The sequence below is a fragment of the Schistocerca serialis genome, chromosome 1, assembly GCF_023864345.2.
Source record: "Schistocerca serialis cubense isolate TAMUIC-IGC-003099 chromosome 1, iqSchSeri2.2, whole genome shotgun sequence".
Taxonomy (NCBI): Eukaryota; Metazoa; Arthropoda; class Insecta; order Orthoptera; family Acrididae; genus Schistocerca; species Schistocerca serialis.
The window spans coordinates 828,930,577-828,952,652 of NC_064638.1; the positions used below are offsets into that span (position 1 = coordinate 828,930,577).

The window sequence follows — 22,076 nt, forward strand, 5'->3', positions numbered from 1 at the left end:
TTAAATGTAATTAATAACATGTCGGTGATTACGGCCTATAGACGACAGTAAGATAAAATACAGTCATTCATTAGGAAGCTACACCCTACTGTAAGTAGTAGAGACCCTATAATATAGAACAGGGATTAGGTCGACATAGGATTCGAGTCCTGTTAGGTATAGTTTTTTTTCTCCACCTTCGCGATTTCCAAAAGGTTGAGACTTCCTTACGAAATTAACAAAAATAATTTCTGTAGTATTTGATGCTGCGAGAAATGTAAGAGTTTCTCCATAATGAGTGAGTTTGTTCGATTTAGCGAACTTTTATAAGCTGGTGTCCTTACTGACAGGACATGTGTCTTTCCTTTTTGTCTTATTTTGTGTTGAAAGTACTGACTTTTTTTTGTTTTTACACCACAGAAAGAACAATGTGACTGGAGCATAGACAAGGAAGAAAATGTGCGCTTCAACACAGCTTAAAATGTTGTATGTTGTTAGCTGAATGTTTGTATGTGAAATTTAATGTAATATTCTGATCACATACAGACTATTTTTGTCCTGGTTCAGCGTGATCTGGAAAGAATCTTTTCTCTTTTTCGCTTGTTGAGCGAAGTTGTCCCTATCTCATTGGTTGCAGATTCGTGAAATTTTCGTCAGTATCGAGTCGACCTCACTCAAGTAAAGTCTGAAACTTCTTCATAGGTATCAACAACTAACAGAAATAATATGTTTTAGCTGAGTCTCAGGTAATAAATCTTTGTCGTCGAAAATTCATTTATTTGTCTTTGATGAGAATAATTCTTTCATACTAATACAGTGATGATGAACATATCCTTCATTTAGTTAATAGCTCATTCAAGCATCCGTTTTCTGTCATGAGCAAGCCCAGAACAGAAGAAACCCCAATAATCTTAGTCTTAATCACGATCATGCTCTCCCAGAGATATTATTTAACCGTTGTTTGCTATTGTGAAGGCAGTCACTGAGTACTGTCTTTGGTTCCTAATCTCGCTAGGCAGATTTTACAAACAAGCAAATTGTATAGGAATGATATATTACAAGCTAACGTAGGAACCTGGCCCGCGTAAACCCGACAACTGTCGCTAGAGAGCGCTGAGACCGCAAAATCACGCTAAGCACATCGCCCCCTCTGCCAACTGCCCTGCATCTCCTGAGATCGGATATCGCGTCCGCGTGTACTCAACGTTAGCTGCCGACGGCTAAGTGAGCGATAACAATTTCTGTTGCAGGAGGCAGCAGCGAATCAACCTGGCGCATCTATGGTGAGTAGTGTGGGGCCAACCAAACCAGAGAAGCAGCACGGGCGAGAGACGGTGTCGAGTAAGGAGTGCGAGATCCAGGTTGCGCCGCCGGCACACAGGAGCGCTGCAGACCTACAGTCCGATGTGGGCAGTGAGGAGGCGACCGAGTCCCGCAGGCCCAACCTGAACCTCCTGTCCTCGGGCAGTGCCGGCAGCCTGCTCCAGGCCAGGGCTGCCAACTGCTGCTGCTGCGTCTTCCTTGCCAAGTTCCCCTCCCGCGCTACGCGCATAGACATCATCTCTCGAATCACGTTCCCAATCGCCTTCACCCTGTTCAACTGTTTCTACTGGTACACGTACTTATTCACTGAGGAGGAACCTTAATGGGGCCTTGTTGCTGCAGTCGTATCTGGGCCGCGTTAGTTTCCTGGAACTTAACAGATTCTAAATTTTTACACGATCTTATATCTGTGATGCGTTTGCTACAAGTATTTTATAGTAATCAAAGTTTTATTCTAGCGTATTTTGGAATACAGTATCAATCGAATGTTTCGATTTATCTTCGCAGAGGAAATAAGGTTTTGTGATGGCCTACGAATTCTTGATATGCTCATTCTACTAGTATCTCACATTTACTGCTGATAGAGTACAAGCAACCAGACATGATTCACAATTTTCTTTGGGGCTTACAACCTGTCCCCTTACGAACTAGCCATTTTTAATGGTGTTTAGTGACTGGCAGTTATATAAATGTCGCTTACTTTTCACTTCGAAACTGCTGAAGGATGTCTGCGCTCTGAGTGTTGGTCGAATCTACTTTTTCACCCCTGTTTCACACATTTCTGCTCAACGTTCTTATCTTAAACATCAATTAACTTTGATGTTAAAGTAAATAAATAAAAATTGTTTAGAACGTGACGTTCAATAAGAAAAATAATTTATACCGTTTTTCTGTTCCTGTTATTTCTATGTTTCTATGGAAGCAAGTCTTTCAATTGGTTACAAATTCGCCGACTTGTATGTCCCTAATGTAACCAGTTACCCAACCGGAGAAACGAGACCAACAGCTTAACGTGCACCCGCGTGTCTTTTCAGGCGACTCCTCCATCGTCGAGAAGTGAAGGCTAGCTGAGAGGCAGAGTTCGGACAAGGAATCGATCCCGCGCCCTCACGGTTTAAGGGCGTCCGGTTTACCACTAGACTTTTTGGCGATTATTTAGATGTTTCAAATATTTTTGATAAATAACTCTACGTCACTTTATTAAAACCACCAGTTTCGATCAAACGACTGACCATCATCGGGTATAAAAAACCTTAGTTACGTGGCATGTGTCTAGTCACGATCATTTGTATCTAGATCAGCGTTATAGACTAAGTACGTCCAACTTACAGAATGTAGCAAGTATCCGATTTGTACTTGGGGCAATATGTTAACAGGGCATATCTCATGGTCATATGAAAGTGTTAAGCGTTACTCCCCGTTAACATATTGCCCTATGTGTAAATCGGGTACTTTGGTGTATTCGAGGCACTTAATGTGTAACGTTGATCTAGATTCAAATGATGCAGATTGAAGGCATCTTTAACTCGATGATGATCTGTCGTTTGACCAAAACCATTTGTTTTAATAAATTCGCATGCAGCTATTGTGACAAATAACGATTTTTCTTATCTCTGTAAGAACCATTTGTAGTAGTAGTGATTAAATAAAAACAAATCTTTTTCTTTAGTGTATACGATCTTGCAGTATTTAAAAAACGAGAACAGCACACCATGCATGCGTCAACGCCTTTTCGTTCCTTTTCACAGGGTAGCGTCCTCGTATCAACCATATTCAGATGTTTCATTTCAAGTTCATATGAATAATAATAGAAGTATTCATCATGCAAACATGAACCCCTTGAAGGAAAATATGTGTTTTAGTACAATGATCATCTGATAACAAAATATATGGTTTTCGTGTGCATAATAAAGAACAGAAACAATAGTAACTTACAATGTGAAACTAATTTTCTTGCTATTTCATGAATTTCATTATAAAACTCCAGAAATAATTAAATCGGTTTTGAATGAAGTTGCTGTGTTCAAGCGACTTATTCGATCAAATGAAGTTTTAATGTTCAATAAATGTCGTCACTTACCTAGTTACAATAAATGCTCAATCTGAAGAAACTGAGTTGTTCCTGATTTGAACCTTTCCACTTGTGCAAAATTTATTTCCTCTAATTGTCTTGGAGACAGGTGTTACTTGGTGTACAATTTGTTTCCACTAAAATCTATAGGATGGAGTTTATTCGTGCATATTCTATGAGGTCAAAACAGAAATATAACTTCATTAGCAGAAATTTTTCTCCACATTTGAACACTCATAGCTTTCTTCGGTGCTTTTCAAAATTTTCTGTAGCTCTGTACCTAACCCTATAAAGATATCAGGTAGAAAAACCGCCGGCCGGTGTGGCCGAGCGGTTCTAGGCGATTCATTCCGGAACCGCGCGACTGCTACGGTCGCAGATTCGAATCCTGCCTCGGGCATGGATATGTGTGATGTCCTTAGGTTTGTTAGGTTAAGTAGTTCTAAGTTCTCAAATATTAAGTCCCTTAGTGCTCAGAGCCATTTGAACCATTTTATTTGTAGAAATGCCCTTCTTCTTAAATAGATCATCCTTTATGTGGGCGATGCTCATTCGTGGTATTATCACACAGAAGGTATCTGAATAGTAAGTATTTATTATGACTGCATCATAAGGAATAATGAACACATTGTCATCCAGACAGTAATTTTATGCAAGAAATCGTAAAGCAATAACAAAAAACAGAGCTGAAGTGGACCAACCGCTCATCGTACGTAAGTAGCAGTCCAGATGCGCCTTGTATTCACAAAGCAGATGACGGGTTCGAGTCTGAACACATCTCATTCACTCCATTGTCTTTAGCATAATCAGCAGTTTCACATCAAACACTGCATAGTGATTTGGTAGGCGTATCCTAAGGACAGACACAATCGAGGAAAATGATGATGCATCTAACCACACCCACATTCTGGACCAATCACGTACAGCACCTTAAAACTATGGTTTTACTTAAAATATTATAAACAGTGACCCGAAAAACTCAGTACCTTCTATATCTCGTCACATTTAAATTCAAACTGAACCTTTTGAGGGATCAAGGTGGAAATTGGTTAATGGCAGTCATACCTACCGGTTACCAGCTCCGCCATACGTTGCTATGCTGAAAAGGGGAGTGTCTGAAAAGTGAGTTACCGATTTTGATCAAGTTTTGGAAGGACGTTCTATGTTGAAAGCAAAGAGACACGTCTTTCGGTTTCGGCTTTTTGCTACACACCCCCAGTTTTGTGAAAAAATCAATATCAAAGGTGATGACGGAAAATCGTATTTTCAGCGCTACACATCTAAAGATCGTATATAAAAAAAAAAAAACATTTTTCTTGGTATAATATGCGGTCCAAAGTTAATAATGTTAGAGTTATTAATATTTTTGTGTTTTCATGTTGTAGCTTGGGAACCCGTCATCCTATGCGTCTAGCAGAGCGAGGTCGGCGGTCAGTCGCTCAAGACGTTGGAGTACCAAACCGCTGGTGGGTGCTTGATTCTTGGTCGTCGCTTTTATTTTCGTTGCATCTGAAAATATTCTGATAATCAAAACACTTTTCTTTGCCTTTTTTAATAAAATTTTGGTAGGCGTGATCAATAAACATATAATTATATATATAACGTATAGTTATTTTCATTGTGATAAATAGCGCGCTATGATAGCACTTTTGTAGATGCTGATACTAAACCGATATGCACCGTTAAAGTGATAACACCGAAATGTACACCTGTTTCTCAACCGTGTGACGTTCACTTTTTCCGACAGGTAAAGAATTTCACCACATGACTCCAAAATCGTGAGACATCACAACAGAGCAGAGAATTACAACATTGGTCAGATGCTAGCAAAATTCATGCATTGACACGGAATCAGTTATTCTCATCTCTCCTTTACGACATGCTTTTATACGCTTGGTACGCATGAAAACTGATAGATCTGGCTCTACCAACGTGAATGAGATGTTTTCCACTATCAGAGTAAAACTTGTCAATGCGTCGTTATTTCGTTGGTCTGTTGTGCATGCTGCGAGAAATATTTATGTTCTGCCTGTTTCTGTCTACATCTACATAGATACTCCGCAAGCCACCGAACAGCGTTTGGTGGAGAGTATCGGTGCCACTACTAGCCATTTCCCTTCCTGTTCCACTGGCAAATAGAAGGAGGGAAAAACGACTATCTATATGCCTCCGTATGAGCCCTAATTTCTCGTATCTTATCTTCGTGGTCCTTACACGCAGTGTGTGTTGGCCGCAGTGGAATCGTTCGCCAGTCAGCTTGAAATGCCAATACTCTAAATTTTCTCAATACTTGTTCTCGAAAAGAACGTCGTCTTCCCTCCAGGAATTCACATTTGAGTTCCCTATGCATCTTCGTAACATTTACTTTTTGTTCGAACCAAATGGTAACAAATCTAGCAACCTGCTTCTGAATTGCTTCGATGTCTTCCTTGACTCTGACCTCGTACGGATCCCAAGAACTCGAGCGCTACTCAAGAACAGGTCGCCCCAGCGTCCTATACGCGGTTTTCTTTACAGGTGAACCACTCTTCTATGATACGTTTCACCCCACTGATTTCGAGAACGCTCAGTAATAGATGATCAGTTAGGGTTACGCAATAATGTACATCAGGTCCTTTCAATTACTATGCATCATTATGAAAATAACTTTCAATACGCTATACATATTTATTTCATTATGATACCATACCTGCTCATGTTTTATTTTAAAAAAAATGCAAAGAAAAGTATTCTCATTGTTGTTGTTGTTGTTGTCATCATTCCCAAGACTCGTTTTATGCAGGTCTCCATACTGCTCTATCCTGTTCACGCCTCTTCATATCTGGGATACTACTGCAACGCCTACATCCCCCAGAATCAGCTAACGATTTTTACCCCAGTACTAAACTGATGATACATTACTGTCTCAGAATATTTCCTATCAACCGATCCCTTCTTCTAGTTAGGTTGTGATACCAATTTCTTTTCTCCCCGGTTCTATTCAGTACATACTCATTAACTTTCATCATTCTTCTGCAACACCACATTTCAAAAGCTCCTATTCTCTTCTTGTCTAAACTGTTTATCGTCCATGTTTCACTTCCACATATGGCTTCACTACATACAAATACTTACAGGAAAGATTTTCTGACACTTAAATCTATACTCGATGGTAACAAATCTCTCCTCTTCTTCAGAAATGCTTTTCTTGCAGTTACCAGTCTACATTTTATGTCCTCTCTACTTCGGTCATCATCATTTAATTTGCTGCCCAAATAGCAAAACTCATTCACGACTTTAAGTTTCTCATTTCCTAATCTAATTCCCTCAACATCATCTGATTTAATTCGACTACATTCCATTATCCTCATTTCGCTGTTGTTGATGTTCATCTTACATCCTCCTCTCAAGACACTGTCCATTCCGTTCAACTACTCGTCCAAGTCCTTTACTGCCTCTGACAGAATTACAATGTCATCTGCAGACCTGAAAGTTTTTATTTCTTTTCCTTGGACTTTAATTCATACTACAGTTTTTCTTAGGTTTACCTTACTGTTTGTTCAGTGTACAGATTGAATAACATGGGGGAAAGGCTGCAACCCTGTGTAACTCCATTCTCGAACACTTCTTCTCTTTCAAGTCCCTGGACTCCTTTAACTGCCATCTGGTTTCTGTACAAGTTGTAAATAGTCTTTCGCTCCCTGTATTTTAACCCTCAAAATTTCAAAGAGAGTGTTCCAGTCAACACTGTGAAAAGCCATCTCTACGTCTACAAAAGTTACAGACGTATAAACGTATCTTCTATGAGAAATCGCAGGGTCAGTATTGTCTCACATGATCCTACATTCCTCCGGAATCCAAACTGATCTTCCTGCGGTCGATTTCTACCAGTTTTCCCATTCTTCTATAAAGAATTTGAATTAGTATTTTGCAGCCACGACTTATTAAACTAGTAGTTCCGTAATTTTCACGCCTGTCTGCACCTTCTTTCTGAGGAATTGCAATTACTACATTCTTCTTGAATTCTGAAGGTGTTCCGTCTGTCTCGTACATCTAACTCATCACACAGAAGAGTTCTGTCATGGCTGGCTCTCCCATTGCTACCAATAGTCCTAACGGAATGTTGTCTATTCCCGGGGCCTTATATCGAATTAGAACTTTCAGTGCTCTGTCACATTCTTCAATCAGTATCGTATTTCCCGTCTCATCTTCATCTACGTCCTCTTCCATTTCTATAATATTGCCCTCTAGTTCATCTTCCCTGTATAAATCCTCTACATACTCCTACCACCGTTCTGCTCTCCCTTCTTTGCTACAGACTAGTTTTCCATCTGAGCTCTTGATATTCATACAGGTGATTCTCCTTTCTCCAAAAGTCTCTGTAATTTTCTCGTAGGCGGCATCTATCTTTCCCACAGTGACATGTGCTTCTCAGTCCTTACATTTGTCCGCTACCCATTTTGCACTTCCTGTCAATCTCGTTTTCAGGCGTTTGTGTTCCTTTCCGCCTACTTCATTTACTGTATACTTATATTTTCTCCTTTCATAAATTAAATTGAATAGCTCTAATGTTACCACAGATCTTCTAATAGCCCTCGTCTTTTTACCTACGTGAACCTTTGCTGCCTTTACTGTTTCATCTCTCAAAGCTACCCATTCTTCTTCTACTGTATTTCATTCCCCTATTCTTGAACAGTTTATCCAGTTCCCATCTCCTTAAATTCCTGCCTTTTGGCAGTTTCTTAATTTTTAATCTGCAGCTCATAACCAATAAATTCTGGTAAGAGGTCACGTCTGCCCCTGGAAATGTCTTACAGTTTAAAATCTAGTTCCTAAATCTCTAACCATTATATAATAAATCTGAAACCTTCCGGTGTCTCCAGGTCTCTTCCACGTATACAGCCTTCTCTCGTGATTCTTAAATCAAGTGTTTGCTGTGTTTAAATTATGCTCTGTGCAAAATTCTACTAGGCGGCTTCCTCTTTCATTCCTTTCCCCCAATCCATACTCACGTACAATTTTTCCTTCTCTTCCTTTTCCTACTATCGAATTGCAATACCCTACAACTATTAAACTTTCGCCTCCTTTAACTGTCTGAATAATTTCTTTCATCTCATACTACATTTCTTCAGTCTCTTCAATATCTGAGGAGCTAGTTGGCATGTAAACTTGTACTACTGTGGTTCGTGTGGGCTTTGTGTATATCCTGGCTACAATAATGCGTTCACTATGTTGTTCGTAGCCTCTTATTCGCGTTTCTATGTTTTAGTCATTATTGAACCTATTCCTGCATTATCCCTATTTGATTTTGTATTAATAGCTCCTACTCGAGCGAACTTCACTAACTCCCACTATATCTAACTTCTTTTTTTTAATTCTGTAACCTACGTGTCCGATTAAGGGATCTGCCATTCCACGTTCCGATCCGTAGAACGCCAGTTTTATTTCTCTTGATAAAGACATCCTTCTGATTGTCACCGCCCGGAGATCCGAATGGGGGACGATTTTACTTCCGGAATGTTTGACCCAAGAGGATGCTATCATCATTTAACAATACAGTAGACCTGCATGGCCTCGGGAAAGTTACAGCTGTAGTTTCCCCTTGCTTTCAGCCGTTCACATTACCAACACAGTAAGGCCGTTTTGGCTGATGTTACAAGGGCAGATCAGCCAATCATCCAGACTGTTGCCCCTGGCCCCTGCAACTACTGAAAAGGCTGCTGACCCTCTTTAGTAACCACACGTTTGTCTGGCCTCTCAACAGATACCCCTCCGTCGTGGTTTACATTACGTCTACCTGTAGCGCCGAGGCACGCCACACTTCCCACCAACGGCAAGGTCTATAGTTATCAGAATATTATCAGATATAGTGAAAGAAATACCGAATGAAGAAAAGAAACGACCAAGAATGGAATACGGACCAGCCGATTGGTAGTTTAATGTCTTGACGCCTCGACCGACGACCTCGCTTTGCTAGTAGTGTGAATGACAGGTACCCAATGTATAACATGAAAACACAGAAACGTTAATGATTCGAACTTTATTAACTTTGAGCCGCACACTACATTAATAAAAATATTTGTTTCTAGACACTCTTTCTATGTATATCACTGAAAATACAATTATCCGTCATACCACGGCTTTTGCGAAATCTGGGAAGTATCTAGCAGAAAGTTGGAACACGCATGTCTTTATTTTAAATGCGGAACGTCCTTGCAAAATTTGATCAAAATCGATGACCCACATGTCAGACCGTCCTTTTGTCAGACTCCAGAATGGTCAGCCGACTGCAGTCTAATTGGATTGCACCATACGAGCTGCCACTCCATTTTTACTGAGGGTTGTTTAACCGGTGAATATACAAGACGAAGTGCTAATCCGATGCTCTCACCGTGCATTAAATAAAGCATTTTGATATACTGACATATCATGTAACGCAGCCATTAATCGAAACAAAAACCTCTAAAAGATAAGAGCCGTTTGTTCACAATATCTTTCTATCCAGAAATCTGAGAAAGTGAGGCGTCTTATCTCTATGTCCTTCAAGACAGGCAATCATGTCAGTTTCTCGTCAAATACACTAATGAGCCAAAACATTATGATCATCTGCTTAATAGTTTGTTTTTCCGTCTGTGGAACGAAATAAATCACTGATTCTGCGTATCAGGGATCCGACAGTTTTCTCGTAGGTTTGTGGAGATATGTAGGATTAGACGTCAACGTATAGGTCATGTACCAGGGCTGTTCGGAAAATAAGGTCCGATCTGTCGTGAAATGAAAACCATAGTGAAAATTTTTTATTCGCAACAGTTAGCCACACCTTCGAGCTACTTCTCTAAATAGTCGCCGCTCAGACTTAGACATTTGTCGTGGCGGTGTACAAACTCTGCAGTATCCTCGTCGCAGAAAGCAGCCGCCTATGCTTTCCAGCGATTCTGTACGTCGGTCTTCCTTTCGTTGTTTGTGCCACAATGTTGTCTTCGTAGCCACCGGTTCATGTGAGCAGAGATGAACAACGGCGGGAGCCAATTAAGGGCTTATCAAACACTTCCCACCGAAAACGCTGCAATAGCGTCTTCTTTTCCCCTGCAGAATGCGGCTGAAAATTGTCTTAAAGAAACGCATGTCATTTGTGTTATGTGGGCTGTATAGCTTTAGGCGAAATCTCTCACCAGGTCCACACACTTGGCGGGAGACATTGTTGTTTTAGGCATTTCTACATGATCACCTTGGGTTCTGAACTGAAAAGAGCGACGTGAAGCGATTTATAGGCACGCTAAAGACACAGTGGTTTCCATTTCGCGCCTAATCGGACCTTACTTTCCGAATACGCCTCGTAATTCCCTTAAATAACGAGCAGCTGATTTGCATACGCGGTGATGGCACCCTGTAGCGCCGCTGATGGGTTCCACAGCATTTACATTAGGCGAATTTGCTCGCCGAAACCTCAAAGTGAGTGCATTATAATGCCCCTCAAACCACTGTAGCACAGTTCTGGCTCCGAGACACGGACAGCTATACTGCTGATAGATGACATCGCCGTCGGGGAAGACACCAAGCATGAAAGGATGCAGGTGCTTCGCAGCGTTCAGAGTGTCTTGGAGTACTACCGCAGGTCCCACGCAAGCGCAGGAGAATGTCTCCCATAGCATAATACTGTTCCCAGCAGCTTGTGACCGTGTCGCCCCGCACGTCTCGAGCCGCCGTTTACCTCGATGATGGCGTTTGTGGAGGCGACCATCGACCTAGCGTAGCAAAAATAGCTTTCCACTGATCGATGGTGGAATCCCTATGGTCCTGTGCCCACTGAAATCGTAACTGACGATGTTGTTGGATTACCATGTGAACACGTAGGGGTGGCCTGCTGGGGAGCTCCACGTTCAACATTGCACTATGAATGGTGCGCTTCGAAACAGTTGTGCGTGCAGCAGTATTGTGTTCTTTCGGCGGAGATGTCACAGATCACCATCTATCCTACTATACAGAGTAGACAAACCTGTGAACCCCATGTTCTGTGAAGAATAGTGGACGTTCAACCATTTAGCACCTAGTGGTGGTTTCACTGTCCTTCTACGTCATTCCGTATATGCTCACAACAGCAAAACGTGAACGTTTGACAAGCTTCGCCGTTTTCGAGATACTTGTTCACAGGCTCAGCGTAATAATAATCTGTCCTTTGTCAACGTCGCTTAACTCAATGGATTTCCACATTTTCAGCCCACATCTTCGTTATAGTGATCCGTCTTCAATGTCTGCTGCGTTAAGATACTTTATTTACCGCGTCACGTGCGCGCAGCGCCAACAGGCGGCTTCCAGCGTCGCTGTGGGCAGTGGCCATAATGCTCTGGCTGTTCAGTGTATAATATCGTAGACTAGTTGGATTTGTGTTTGCCATCTTTCAGTAGTACTAGTGATAGATTAGAAACTGGTCGGTCATGATTGAACGAAATACATGCTTCCTTCTATATGAATAATTAAAATCTGTGTTCTTTGTCCTTTCCTCTAAGTTTTTAATTTCACCAGCAGTTTTGGCTGTAGTTACGGGAGCAGATGATGATGATAAAATCTTAAAGTTAGTTCTTTTTCTGCGTGTGGTAATGAGCCATATTTCGTCTTGGAGGAGTGTCAGTCTAGGCAATCAATGCAACATGAAGTTTGCGATCATGTTGTGTTCACCATGAAGAAAAGGTTGTATTGGATGAGAATGGAGGAGTAAAATTTTGCTGAAGTGTTCCTGACCACACTGTGTGTCATCCAAGTGTTGCTAATCAAAGCAGTTTAACCGTGGACCGTGGCAGTGACAGTTTTATCAGAGACGTTTACTGACGAGACACTGTAACCCACGCAAATTCCATTAGGTTTATACTATGTACATACACTACTGGCCATTAAAATTGCTACACCACGAAGATGACGTGCTACAGACGCGAATTTTAACCGACAGGAAGAAGATGCTGTGATATGCAAATGATTAGCTTTTCAGAGCATTCACACAACGTTGGCGCCGGTGGCGTCACCTACAACGTGCTGACATGACGAAAGTTTCCAACCGATTTCTCATACAAAGACAGCAGTTGACCGGCTTTACCTGGTGAAACGTTGCTGTGATACCACGTGTAAGGAGGAGAAATGCGTACCATCACGTTTCCACCTGTAATAAAGGTCGAATTGTAGCCTACGGCGACTGCGATTTATCGAATCGCGACATTGCTGCTCGCATTGATCGAGATCCAATGACTTAGCAGAATATGGAATCAGTGGGTTCAGGGGGGTAATACGGAACGCCGTGCTGGATCCCAACGGCCTCGTATCACTAGCAATCGAGCAGTCGAGATGACAGAAATCTTATCCGCATGGCTGTAACAGATCGTGCAGCCACGTCTCGATCCCTCAGTCAACAGATGGGGACGTTTGCAAGACAACAACCATTTGCACGAACAGTTCGATGACGTTTGCAGCAGCATGGACTATAAGCTCGGAGACCATGGCTGTGGTTACGCTTGACGCTGCATCACAGACAGGGGCGCCTGCGATGGTGTACTCAACAACGAACCTGGGTGCACGAATGGCAGAACGTCATTTTTTCGGATGAATCCAGCTTCTGTTTACAGCATCATGATGGTCGCATCCGTGTTTGGCGACATCGCGATGAAGGCACATTGGAAGCATGTATTCGTCATCGCCGTACTGGCGTATCACCCGGTGTGATGGTATGGGGTGCCATTGGTTACACGTCTCGGTACCCTCTTGTTCGCATTGACGGCACTTTGAACAGTGGACGTTAGATTTCAGATGTGTTACGACCCGTCGCTCTACCCTTCATTCGAGCCCTGCGAAACTCTACATTTCAGCTGGATAATGCACGACCGCATGTTGTAGGTCCTGTATGGGCCTTTCTGGATACAGAAAACGTTCGACTGCTGCCCTGGCCAGCACATTCTCCAGATCTCTCACCAATTGAAAACGTCTGGTCAATGGTGGCCGAGCAACTGGCTCGTCACAATACGCCAGTCACTCTCTTGAGGAACCGTGGTATCGTGTTGAAGCTGCATGGGCAGCTGTACCTGTACCATCCAGGATCTATTTGAGTCAATGGCCAGGCGTATCAAGGCCGTTATTACGGCCAGAGGTGGCTGTTCTGGGTACTGATTTCTCAAGATTTATGCACCCAAATGGCGTGAAAATGTAATCACATGTCAGTTCTAGTATAATATATTTGCCCAATGAATACCCGTTCATCATCTACATTTCTTCTTGGTGTAGCAATTTTAATGGCCAGTAGTGTACTTAGGTAAGCAGCCTGCCCTAAAATATCCGAGACTGATTTTATACGCATCGTAAAAGCGACGTCAGCGCAGTAACGACGGTGGCATCTTGAACTGACAACTGTGAACAACAGAATGATCTGCTATCGACCGGCCGGCCGCTGTGGCCGATCGGTTCTAGCCGCTTCAGGTCGGAACCACGCGGCTGCTACGGTCGAAGGTTCGAATCTTGCCTCGGGCATGGATGTGTGTGATGTCCTTAGGTCAGTTAGGTTTAAGTAGTTCTAAGCCTAGGGGACTGATGACCTCAGATGTTAAGTCCCATAGTGCTTAGAGCCATTTGAACCATTTTTCGCTATCGACCAGTCAGCAGGCAGTGACAAATACTGGACGTTCGATCATAGTGTGACAACGTTGTTGCATCACGAATTGCAAAGGAGCAACGGACTGAACATCTCTAAATAAACTGTTCCAGACATTCTCCAGAAAAGTTTCAACAAGGAAGCACGCCTCGATACGCGAAAAATCACAGACGCGTGGACGACTGCCGCATCTTGACTGAAATGAAAAATGCGAACGACTTTTTAGAAGAAATCATCACAACTGACGACACTTGGTGTTGCGAATACCAACCTACGAAAAACGGAAAAATGCTGAATGCATTTCTGATCGGTCGCCAAGACCGCAGTAGGTGAAAATGTGACTCACGAATCCAGCAACATCCCAAAAAGGGATTTTTGACAGTTTCACTAGGTTGTATGAATCTTCTGTTGCTTAAACTCAATAGGAAGAGACTATATAGAACACTTTTACTGGATGAGAAGGTAAGTAAACCACCATCTTAACGTTTCTCTATTTTTCATTAATATAGTCTCTAAACTCTTTGTGTTGACGTGGTATGGCGGTATGTCATATATCGTGAACTTCTACTGACTGCTACATCTTCCTGAAATGACACCTGCAGGTAAATCGAGGTTGCAAGAGAAAAATTTCTTCAGTCCATACCTGGCCAACAACAGCTTATTATTCCAAAAACTTTGCTCACAAGAAAATAAAATTATACAATATTTCTGCTGATCCGTTGTTGGAGAATAGGAACAAATGACGTCCAAAATTCTAACAGCATATGACGACTGCAAATCATTTATATTATTTCTAATGCGATCACCGACAACAGCCCTTTTCATGTAAGAGAGTAGACCACTTTTACACAGCGGTGACGAGTGGCCTCGAATAACTGACACCTTTCAAACTCAGAATGGTGGAAATTACTCATATCCTAATCACTTACCTGTATTACAATGACCTCCTGGAAACGATCTGAAAATCGCTGAACGCTACTGGCACGGTCCTACAGACGGAGGGCTGCACTTGTTTTGTTCCGATCTGACGATCGTGTGAGTTAGTCACATAGGGATTACCTGTTTATCGTCAAGTTCAGCCCATCCCGCAATGTGTCACTTTGTATGTACAGAAATCATTACAACATTGCGTGTAGAAAATGAAAGAAAACGGTAGCCTACCAAAGATCGACCACTGAACATAAGGATTTGTTCCTTTTCACTCCAATATAACTAATACTAATGAAAAGGATTAATGAAAGAAACTAGAATGTCTCAGTTTTTTCGAGCCATAATTATGAAGCACTTCAGCATAAGGAATCCCTCTTTCCTAACGTTTATCCGTCGTACAGGGTCCACCGTTTCCATGATTCGGTAAATTTATTCTATTTAACTCGGTGACCGGATGCTCTTCCCATCGCCACAGTCGCCAGTTAACCTAAGGGACGGAAGTCGTATGCTCCCGGTCTGTTTGTAAATCGTGTAAGCCGTGCCCTGCGTGTTATCGTATTTTAATTGTGCCTGTATTGTATTTATGAGATGAAGACAGGGGACTACCCTAGCTTTCGCTTAAACGAGTGTGGAAAACTGTCTAAAATCCACACCTGGTAGTTAATCCGCCTCGCGGATTCGATCCGGGTCCTGCTCGCCTCCAAGACTCGAAAAAGGGACTTATCGTCGGAAATGAAAATTTAGGTTTCTCTTGATGTGAACAACTTACACTTTATAGGAATAACTAGAGCCCACAGCCGAAGTGCTCGGTGGGACGGCCTCCAGTCAACGCAAGCGTTGGAACGCAACGAATGATTAGAACTGATTTCTGGGTTTGATGTCCCATTGTGACTGCACAAAAACTGGCAAGCTTAAGCCGCAGCCTGAGTTAAAACACGATGCAGTATTGACGTGATTGAAATGCAACACTCCGTATCTTTCTATTTACCTGCGCTAGAAGAAATATTACTTCACAAATTACAGGAAAGTGATCCGTTCCAAGAATGCACAAAGTCTTTTCTGTGAACAGAATACTGTCCAGTCGTGTCACAATTTCCCTACAACAGTTTTTTTTTCTTTTGCCGTCGGTGTTATCTTTGTGGCACAATCAGGATGTTAACTACAGTGTGGGTTTAGTTAGGTTATTCAACAACCTTCATAGTGGAGATGAGACCGAGGAGCTCTCCTTGGTTGGGATGACTGTTCCATTGCAACAGGTTGGTAGTTTTGGTGTATTTGGCAGGATTGATCTGCTGAAGTAGCAACTTATTACTTTTGGTAGTCAATTCATTTATTATTATTACCAACTCGTTTGTTTATTGTGGTATCAGACCAAAACCCCTTAACAGAATGTCAGATGATTTCAATAATCACTGAGAAGAACCTTTATCAAAGACGGGTGCCTTCATTGCCACTCGGTCTGCCACTTGGCCTAAATCATGAATCATCAAAGCTTTGCAATAATCGACTATTAGTCAAGGGCCACTTGCCACATAGTACAATAGACAAGTAACAATCAATAACTTGTTAGTTCTACTGACTGAAATTCCGCTGACTCTTTTTTTTTTTTTTTTTTTAGACAGAGACAGGTAGTCTCTGTTCATTGCGATTCCAATGAATTCTGAAAACTGCTGCTTGGCTTGCAATTTCCGGGTGTCCATCAGAATCTATCACCGTCTGCTCGTAGTTGAAGTGTCTATTGCTCCATCAGGCGCTGCTGAGAAGCGTTGATGCTCAGATTCAGCAATCTCTACTCTCCTTTACTCCGCCCCTTTGAGCTTTTATTCCGTTTTACAATTATTCTGAGTGCACACAGCCCTCTGCATATCTGTCGAGAATGTTCCCTTGGAGTCGGCCGCTGTGGCCGAGCGGTTCTAGGCACTTCAGTCCGGAACCACGCTGCTGTTACGGTCGCAGTTTCGAATCCTGCCTCGGGCATGGATGTGTGTGATGTCCTTAGGTTAGTTAGGTTTAAGTAGTTCTAAGTATAGGGGACCGATGACCTCAAATGTCCGCCCCCGGTAGCTCAGTGGCTTGCCGGCACGGTAGCTCAGCGCGTTCGGTCAGAGAGCCGGTTGGCCTCTGTAATAAAAAAACTGAGTGGAAGGATCAACCACCGAACTTGAACAGGATGTCTTGCGACGTTCGCAACGACCAAACACAACGATCAATAACGAACAAAATGCAAAAAAAAAAAAAAAAAAAAAAAAAAAAAAAAAGAAATGTTGTCAGCGCGACAGACTGTCACTCCTAAGGGCCCGTGTTCCATTCCCGGCTGGGTTGGAGATTTTCTCCGCTCAGGATCTGGGTGTTGTGTTGTCCTAATCATCATCATTTCATCCCCATCGACGCGCAAGTCGCCGCAGTGGCGTCAAATCGAAAGACTTGCACCAGGCGAGCGGTCTACCCGTCGGGAGGACCTCGTCCACGACATTATTATTATGAACTCAGATGTTAAGTCCCATAGTGCTTAGAGTCATTTGAACCATTTTTATTCCGTTGGAAGCTTTCCTCTACATTTTAGCACTTTAATGTTTGTTCAAAATGGTTCAAATGGCTCTGAACACTATGGGACTCAACTGCTGAGGTCATTAGTCCCCTAGAACTTAGAACTAGTTAAACCTAACTAACCTAAGGACATCACACACATCCATGCCCGAGGCAGGATTCGAACCTGCGACCGTAGCGGTCTTGCGGTTCCAGACTGGAGCGCCTTTAACCGCACGGCCACTTCGGCCGGCGTTTGTCTATCATTCTATCTCCCACTAGAAATTCCTCCATTATGTGCATCGGAAGGTTACCTCTGACACCTGTGACATCGGCCCTCGTCACCTTGGTGAAGCGTCAAGAGTTTAGTCACTGGCATGTTTGGTCAGCTGCTGAGAAGTAAACAGCTTTCAGTGTCCTCCGGACTATTATCTCATCCTGTTTGTCATCTGTCTGTTCCAAGCGCCTGGAAGCAGAGTCCGCTTCTAGTTACAATCTAACATGTAATTAACATTATTAACATTTTGTGATCTGAAATGTACTGGAAATTTTTAATGTTTTCTGCCGTCATGACAATACTGGGTGTTACAAAAAGGTAGAAGTGTACCGGTAGAGGCCAATCAGCTGCTGATAGTGCCTGCACACGCTGTACATGGTACGGAAACAACTGGTTCTCCCGTAGCACTCTCTATACAGCCGGCCGAAGTGGCCGTGCGGTTAAAGGCGCTGCAGTCTGGAACCGCAAGACCGCTACGGTCGCAGGTTCGAATCCTGCCTCGGGCATGGATGTTTCTGATGTCTTTAGGTTAGTTAGGTTTAACTAGTTCTAAGTTCTAGGGGACTAATGACCTCAGCAGTTGAGTCCCATAGTGCTCAGAGCCATTTTTTGAACCACTCTCCATACAGTGACGTGGTCAACGTTACCTTGGCAGCAGCAACTTCCCTCACGCTGACGTTAGGGTTATCGTCAACTGCACGAAGAATTGCCTCGTCCATTGCAGGTGTCCTCGTCGTTCTAGGTCTTCCCCAGTCATGAGTCATAGGCTGGAATGTTCCGTGCTCCCTAAGACGCCGATCAATTGCTTCGAACGTCTTCCTGTCGGCACACCTTCGTTCTGGAAATCTGTCTCGATACAAACGTACCGCGCCACGGCTATTTCCCCGTGCTAATCCATACATCAAATGGGCATCTGCCAACTCCGCATTTCTAAACGTTGCACTGACTGCAAAACCACGTTCGTGATGAACACTAACCTGTTGATGCTACGTACTGATGTGCTTGATGCTAGTACTGTAGAGCAATGAAACGTATGTTAACACAAGCACCGAAGTCAACATTACCTTCCTTCAATTGGGCCAACTGGCGGTGAATCGAGGAAGTACAGTACATACTGACGAAACTAAAATGAGCTCTAACATGGAAATTAAGCGTTTCCGGACACATGTCCACATAACATCTTTTCTTTATTTGTGTGTGAGGAATGTTTCCTGAAAGTTTGGCCGTACCTTTTTGTAACACCCTGTATACAGGTACTATCTCTAGATATATTGCATGTTAACTGAATAAAGATACGTTCGTAAATGGTCACTATAGCTGAATAAACAACTGGCAGGCTTTATATGTAAAACGCCTCAAGTGCGCATCCATGTGAATTTTTTCTTTCTTTTTCACCATACAGACACATTCTTTTGTCTCAACAATTTGTCGCCCGTGCGATCCTCCACTGTATTATGTGAGACATATTTCGATGATAAACGCAGCTAATTTCGCATAGAAGATACTACGGAATTTTGGCTGCAAATCAATGACAGTCGCTTCTGTTGGAGAATAACCTCCCTGGAATCGAGAAATTTAATTTAATACGTCTTTAAACACAATATTTGGCAATTATTCTTGCAATCTGATTGATATTACTCGCTAACAGACTGGCAGTCTGTCACGAGTTAGGTCTGCAATTACAACATTCGTTCTATAACAGCCATTGACAATGCACTAGCAAGGTAAAATAACTGCAGCACTTAGTTTTCAGTCGACTCACGTTACTCATGCACTATGCCACGACGTCAGCAGGCTATGCGTGACTGTGTAACTTCTCTTGCGTAGGAAGGGAATCTGACTGCGTCGGAGGCCGGGGAATGATGTGGCGACCCTGAGCACACTGCACGACGATGGATAAAACGTTATCGAGATACTGAAGAATCCAGTAGGTGCGTGTTAACTACACTTTGACTTTTAGCAACACCCGTACAGGACAGTGAACTTGTCAATAAGTCACGGCAAAATCATTTTTTAAACGCGTTGCAGTTAAAACATACTACTGTGTTTACTGGGTCGGTGAACGCGGTTCGGCACCGTATTCGGTATGCCGGACCACATAGGAAACGTGCACCCATCAAGGAGAGACTCCGTGATGGTCATCGACTCTACCAATTGGCATCTGCCGAGGACAATGTCAATCGTGACTGGTGGAACGTGATATTTACCGAAGAACTGGTATTGTCCTCGTCGAATGATAGTCCAACACAAGCATACAGGCTGCAATGTTCTCATTTCAACTTCAAATACATCCGTAAGTCATCTCACAATGGCCGTGTGTCTGTGGCATTTTGGGTCTGGATGTAAACATGCAATACTTCACGTGATAGATGATCTGCTTGATGCTGCCCATTATATTCACATCATATGTAATATTATGGTCCCTCTAGTGTGGCACCTATGTCCTAAGGGAGCAATCTGTATCCAGCAAGCTCTGTCTCCGACACAAGCATCAGCTAAGGAGCAGGAGTGGATTACAGAACAGATCAGGATTTTTGTTTTCTATTGGCCTCCTCCTGCTTCAGACCTAAGCCCCATAGAAAACTTATGGACAGAGACTCAACAAGACATGCGAGAAAACTGCCCCGACGCCGCGTCAAGAACTCGTGATAAACTTTGGAATGTATGTCACTGTAGCTACCTGGGAGGAGGTGCAAAAAATGGACAGACACTGAAGTGGAAGGACTTTGGTGAGGTATTAAGTGTTAAAAGGCACATGCTGTACCCCTTTGAGGACAACCAAGTAACGCAAAAGATATTGCGCTAAGCCAGTTTCTAACCAAAGCTTGTTCCTAGACGATTGCCTACTAGACCCCCGACTATGCCACTGAGGTTCCAATGCATTACATCACAGCTGCCGACATTTAGATACGTCTTAACTCTCTTGACTCCACATCACGAAACGCAATACATGAAGGGGCGCAGTTTTCTTGCGTGTTTTTAGAACGTGACATGAAGGGACTACGCTATCTCTCGAAGTGATGTTAATCCTTCTACTGTACTCACAAATTAAATATGAGTTATTTTTATGAACGCATCTGTACGCTCTGTAATGTGACTGGCTCCTGCGTAAGGTGGCGGGTAAACTAAATTTCAGCCACAGACACTTTTTTTTCTGTTAAGTGTACATTCCACACTTACGAAGTGTGAATTCCACGTGAAAGTTGACGTGTGCTTTTTGACGAATCTTCTTCCGCGTCATCCAACATCTCAAATTCCGTCGTGTGAACGAACAATTGTTCCTCAAGAGCCTTGGTTGGCTGTCTGTGGTTTGATCGAACCAGTTTTCCGTAAGTTTGTATCTATGCCGATAATTTACTTCCAGTTAGGATGACGCATGTTGCGAAACGTTCGTCTGTATGTTCGTCTGGCTTTCCGGGCACTATATGCTGCTCCACCATACACTAAACGTAAGTCAGCAAGCTCCTGTAACGACTAACGTTGCATTTTCGAGAACCAGACATGAACTGTAAACAGTGGTAAATATTATCGTCGATACATGGCAGACGACTGCGCATTGTTTTATAAGGAAGCTTCATGAATGTCAATGACGCAGGCATTTTTTATAAAACTTAAGCAGCGTACATGCGTGTGCCTCACACCTATTGCTAGTTGGAAATCACGTATCGCCTACAATATACACTGATCAGCCAGAACATTATGACCGCCTACCTAAGAGCCGGTAGTCCACCTTTGGCACAGATAACAGCAGCAACCCGTCGTAGCATGGAAGCAATGAGCCTTGGTAGATCGCTGGAGGGATTTGTCACCACATCTGCACACACAAGTCACCTAATTCCCGTAAATTCCGGGCACGGGGGCGGTGAGCTCTGATGCCACGTTCAATCACATTCCAGATGTGTTCGATCGGGTTCAGATGTGGCGAGTTGGGGAAGGGGGCATGTTGCACATTAATTGGAGCTCGACGCGGTGTTCCACGTGCCTATTCATTACACTCCTGGACATGACATGGCGCATTATCTTGTTGAAAAATGCCATTCCTGTCGGGTAACACGATACTCATGAAGGGGTGCACGTGGTCTGCAACCAGTGTACGATACTCCTTGGGTGTCATGGTGCCTTGCACGAGCTTCACTGAACGCATGGATGCCCCCGTGGATGTTCCCTAAGGCATAATGGAGCCGCCGCCAGCTTGCATCTGTCCCGCAGTACAAGTATCAAGGAGCTGTTTCCCTGGAAGACGACGGATTCGCGCCCTCCCATCGGCATGATTAAGAAGATATATGATTCATCAGACCATGCAACGCTCTGCCACTGCCCCAACGTCCAGTGCCGATCGTCACATGCCCATTTCAGTCGTAGTT

The 22,076-nt window shown here is 43.1% G+C and overlaps 1 protein-coding gene across 1 annotated transcript in view; it reads left to right on the forward strand.

Moving 5' to 3' along the window:
- LOC126458302 (glutamate-gated chloride channel-like) overlaps nt 1–2,071 on the forward strand; it is a 233,787-nt gene extending 231,716 nt beyond the window's left edge. The window contains exon 12 of the mRNA XM_050095248.1: nt 1,230–2,071. Within this exon, the coding sequence (XP_049951205.1) occupies nt 1,230–1,625 (396 nt within the window). The 3' untranslated portion in view covers nt 1,626–2,071. The remainder of the gene's footprint in view (nt 1–1,229) is intronic.
- The last annotated feature ends 20,005 nt before the right edge of the window (nt 2,072–22,076 follow it).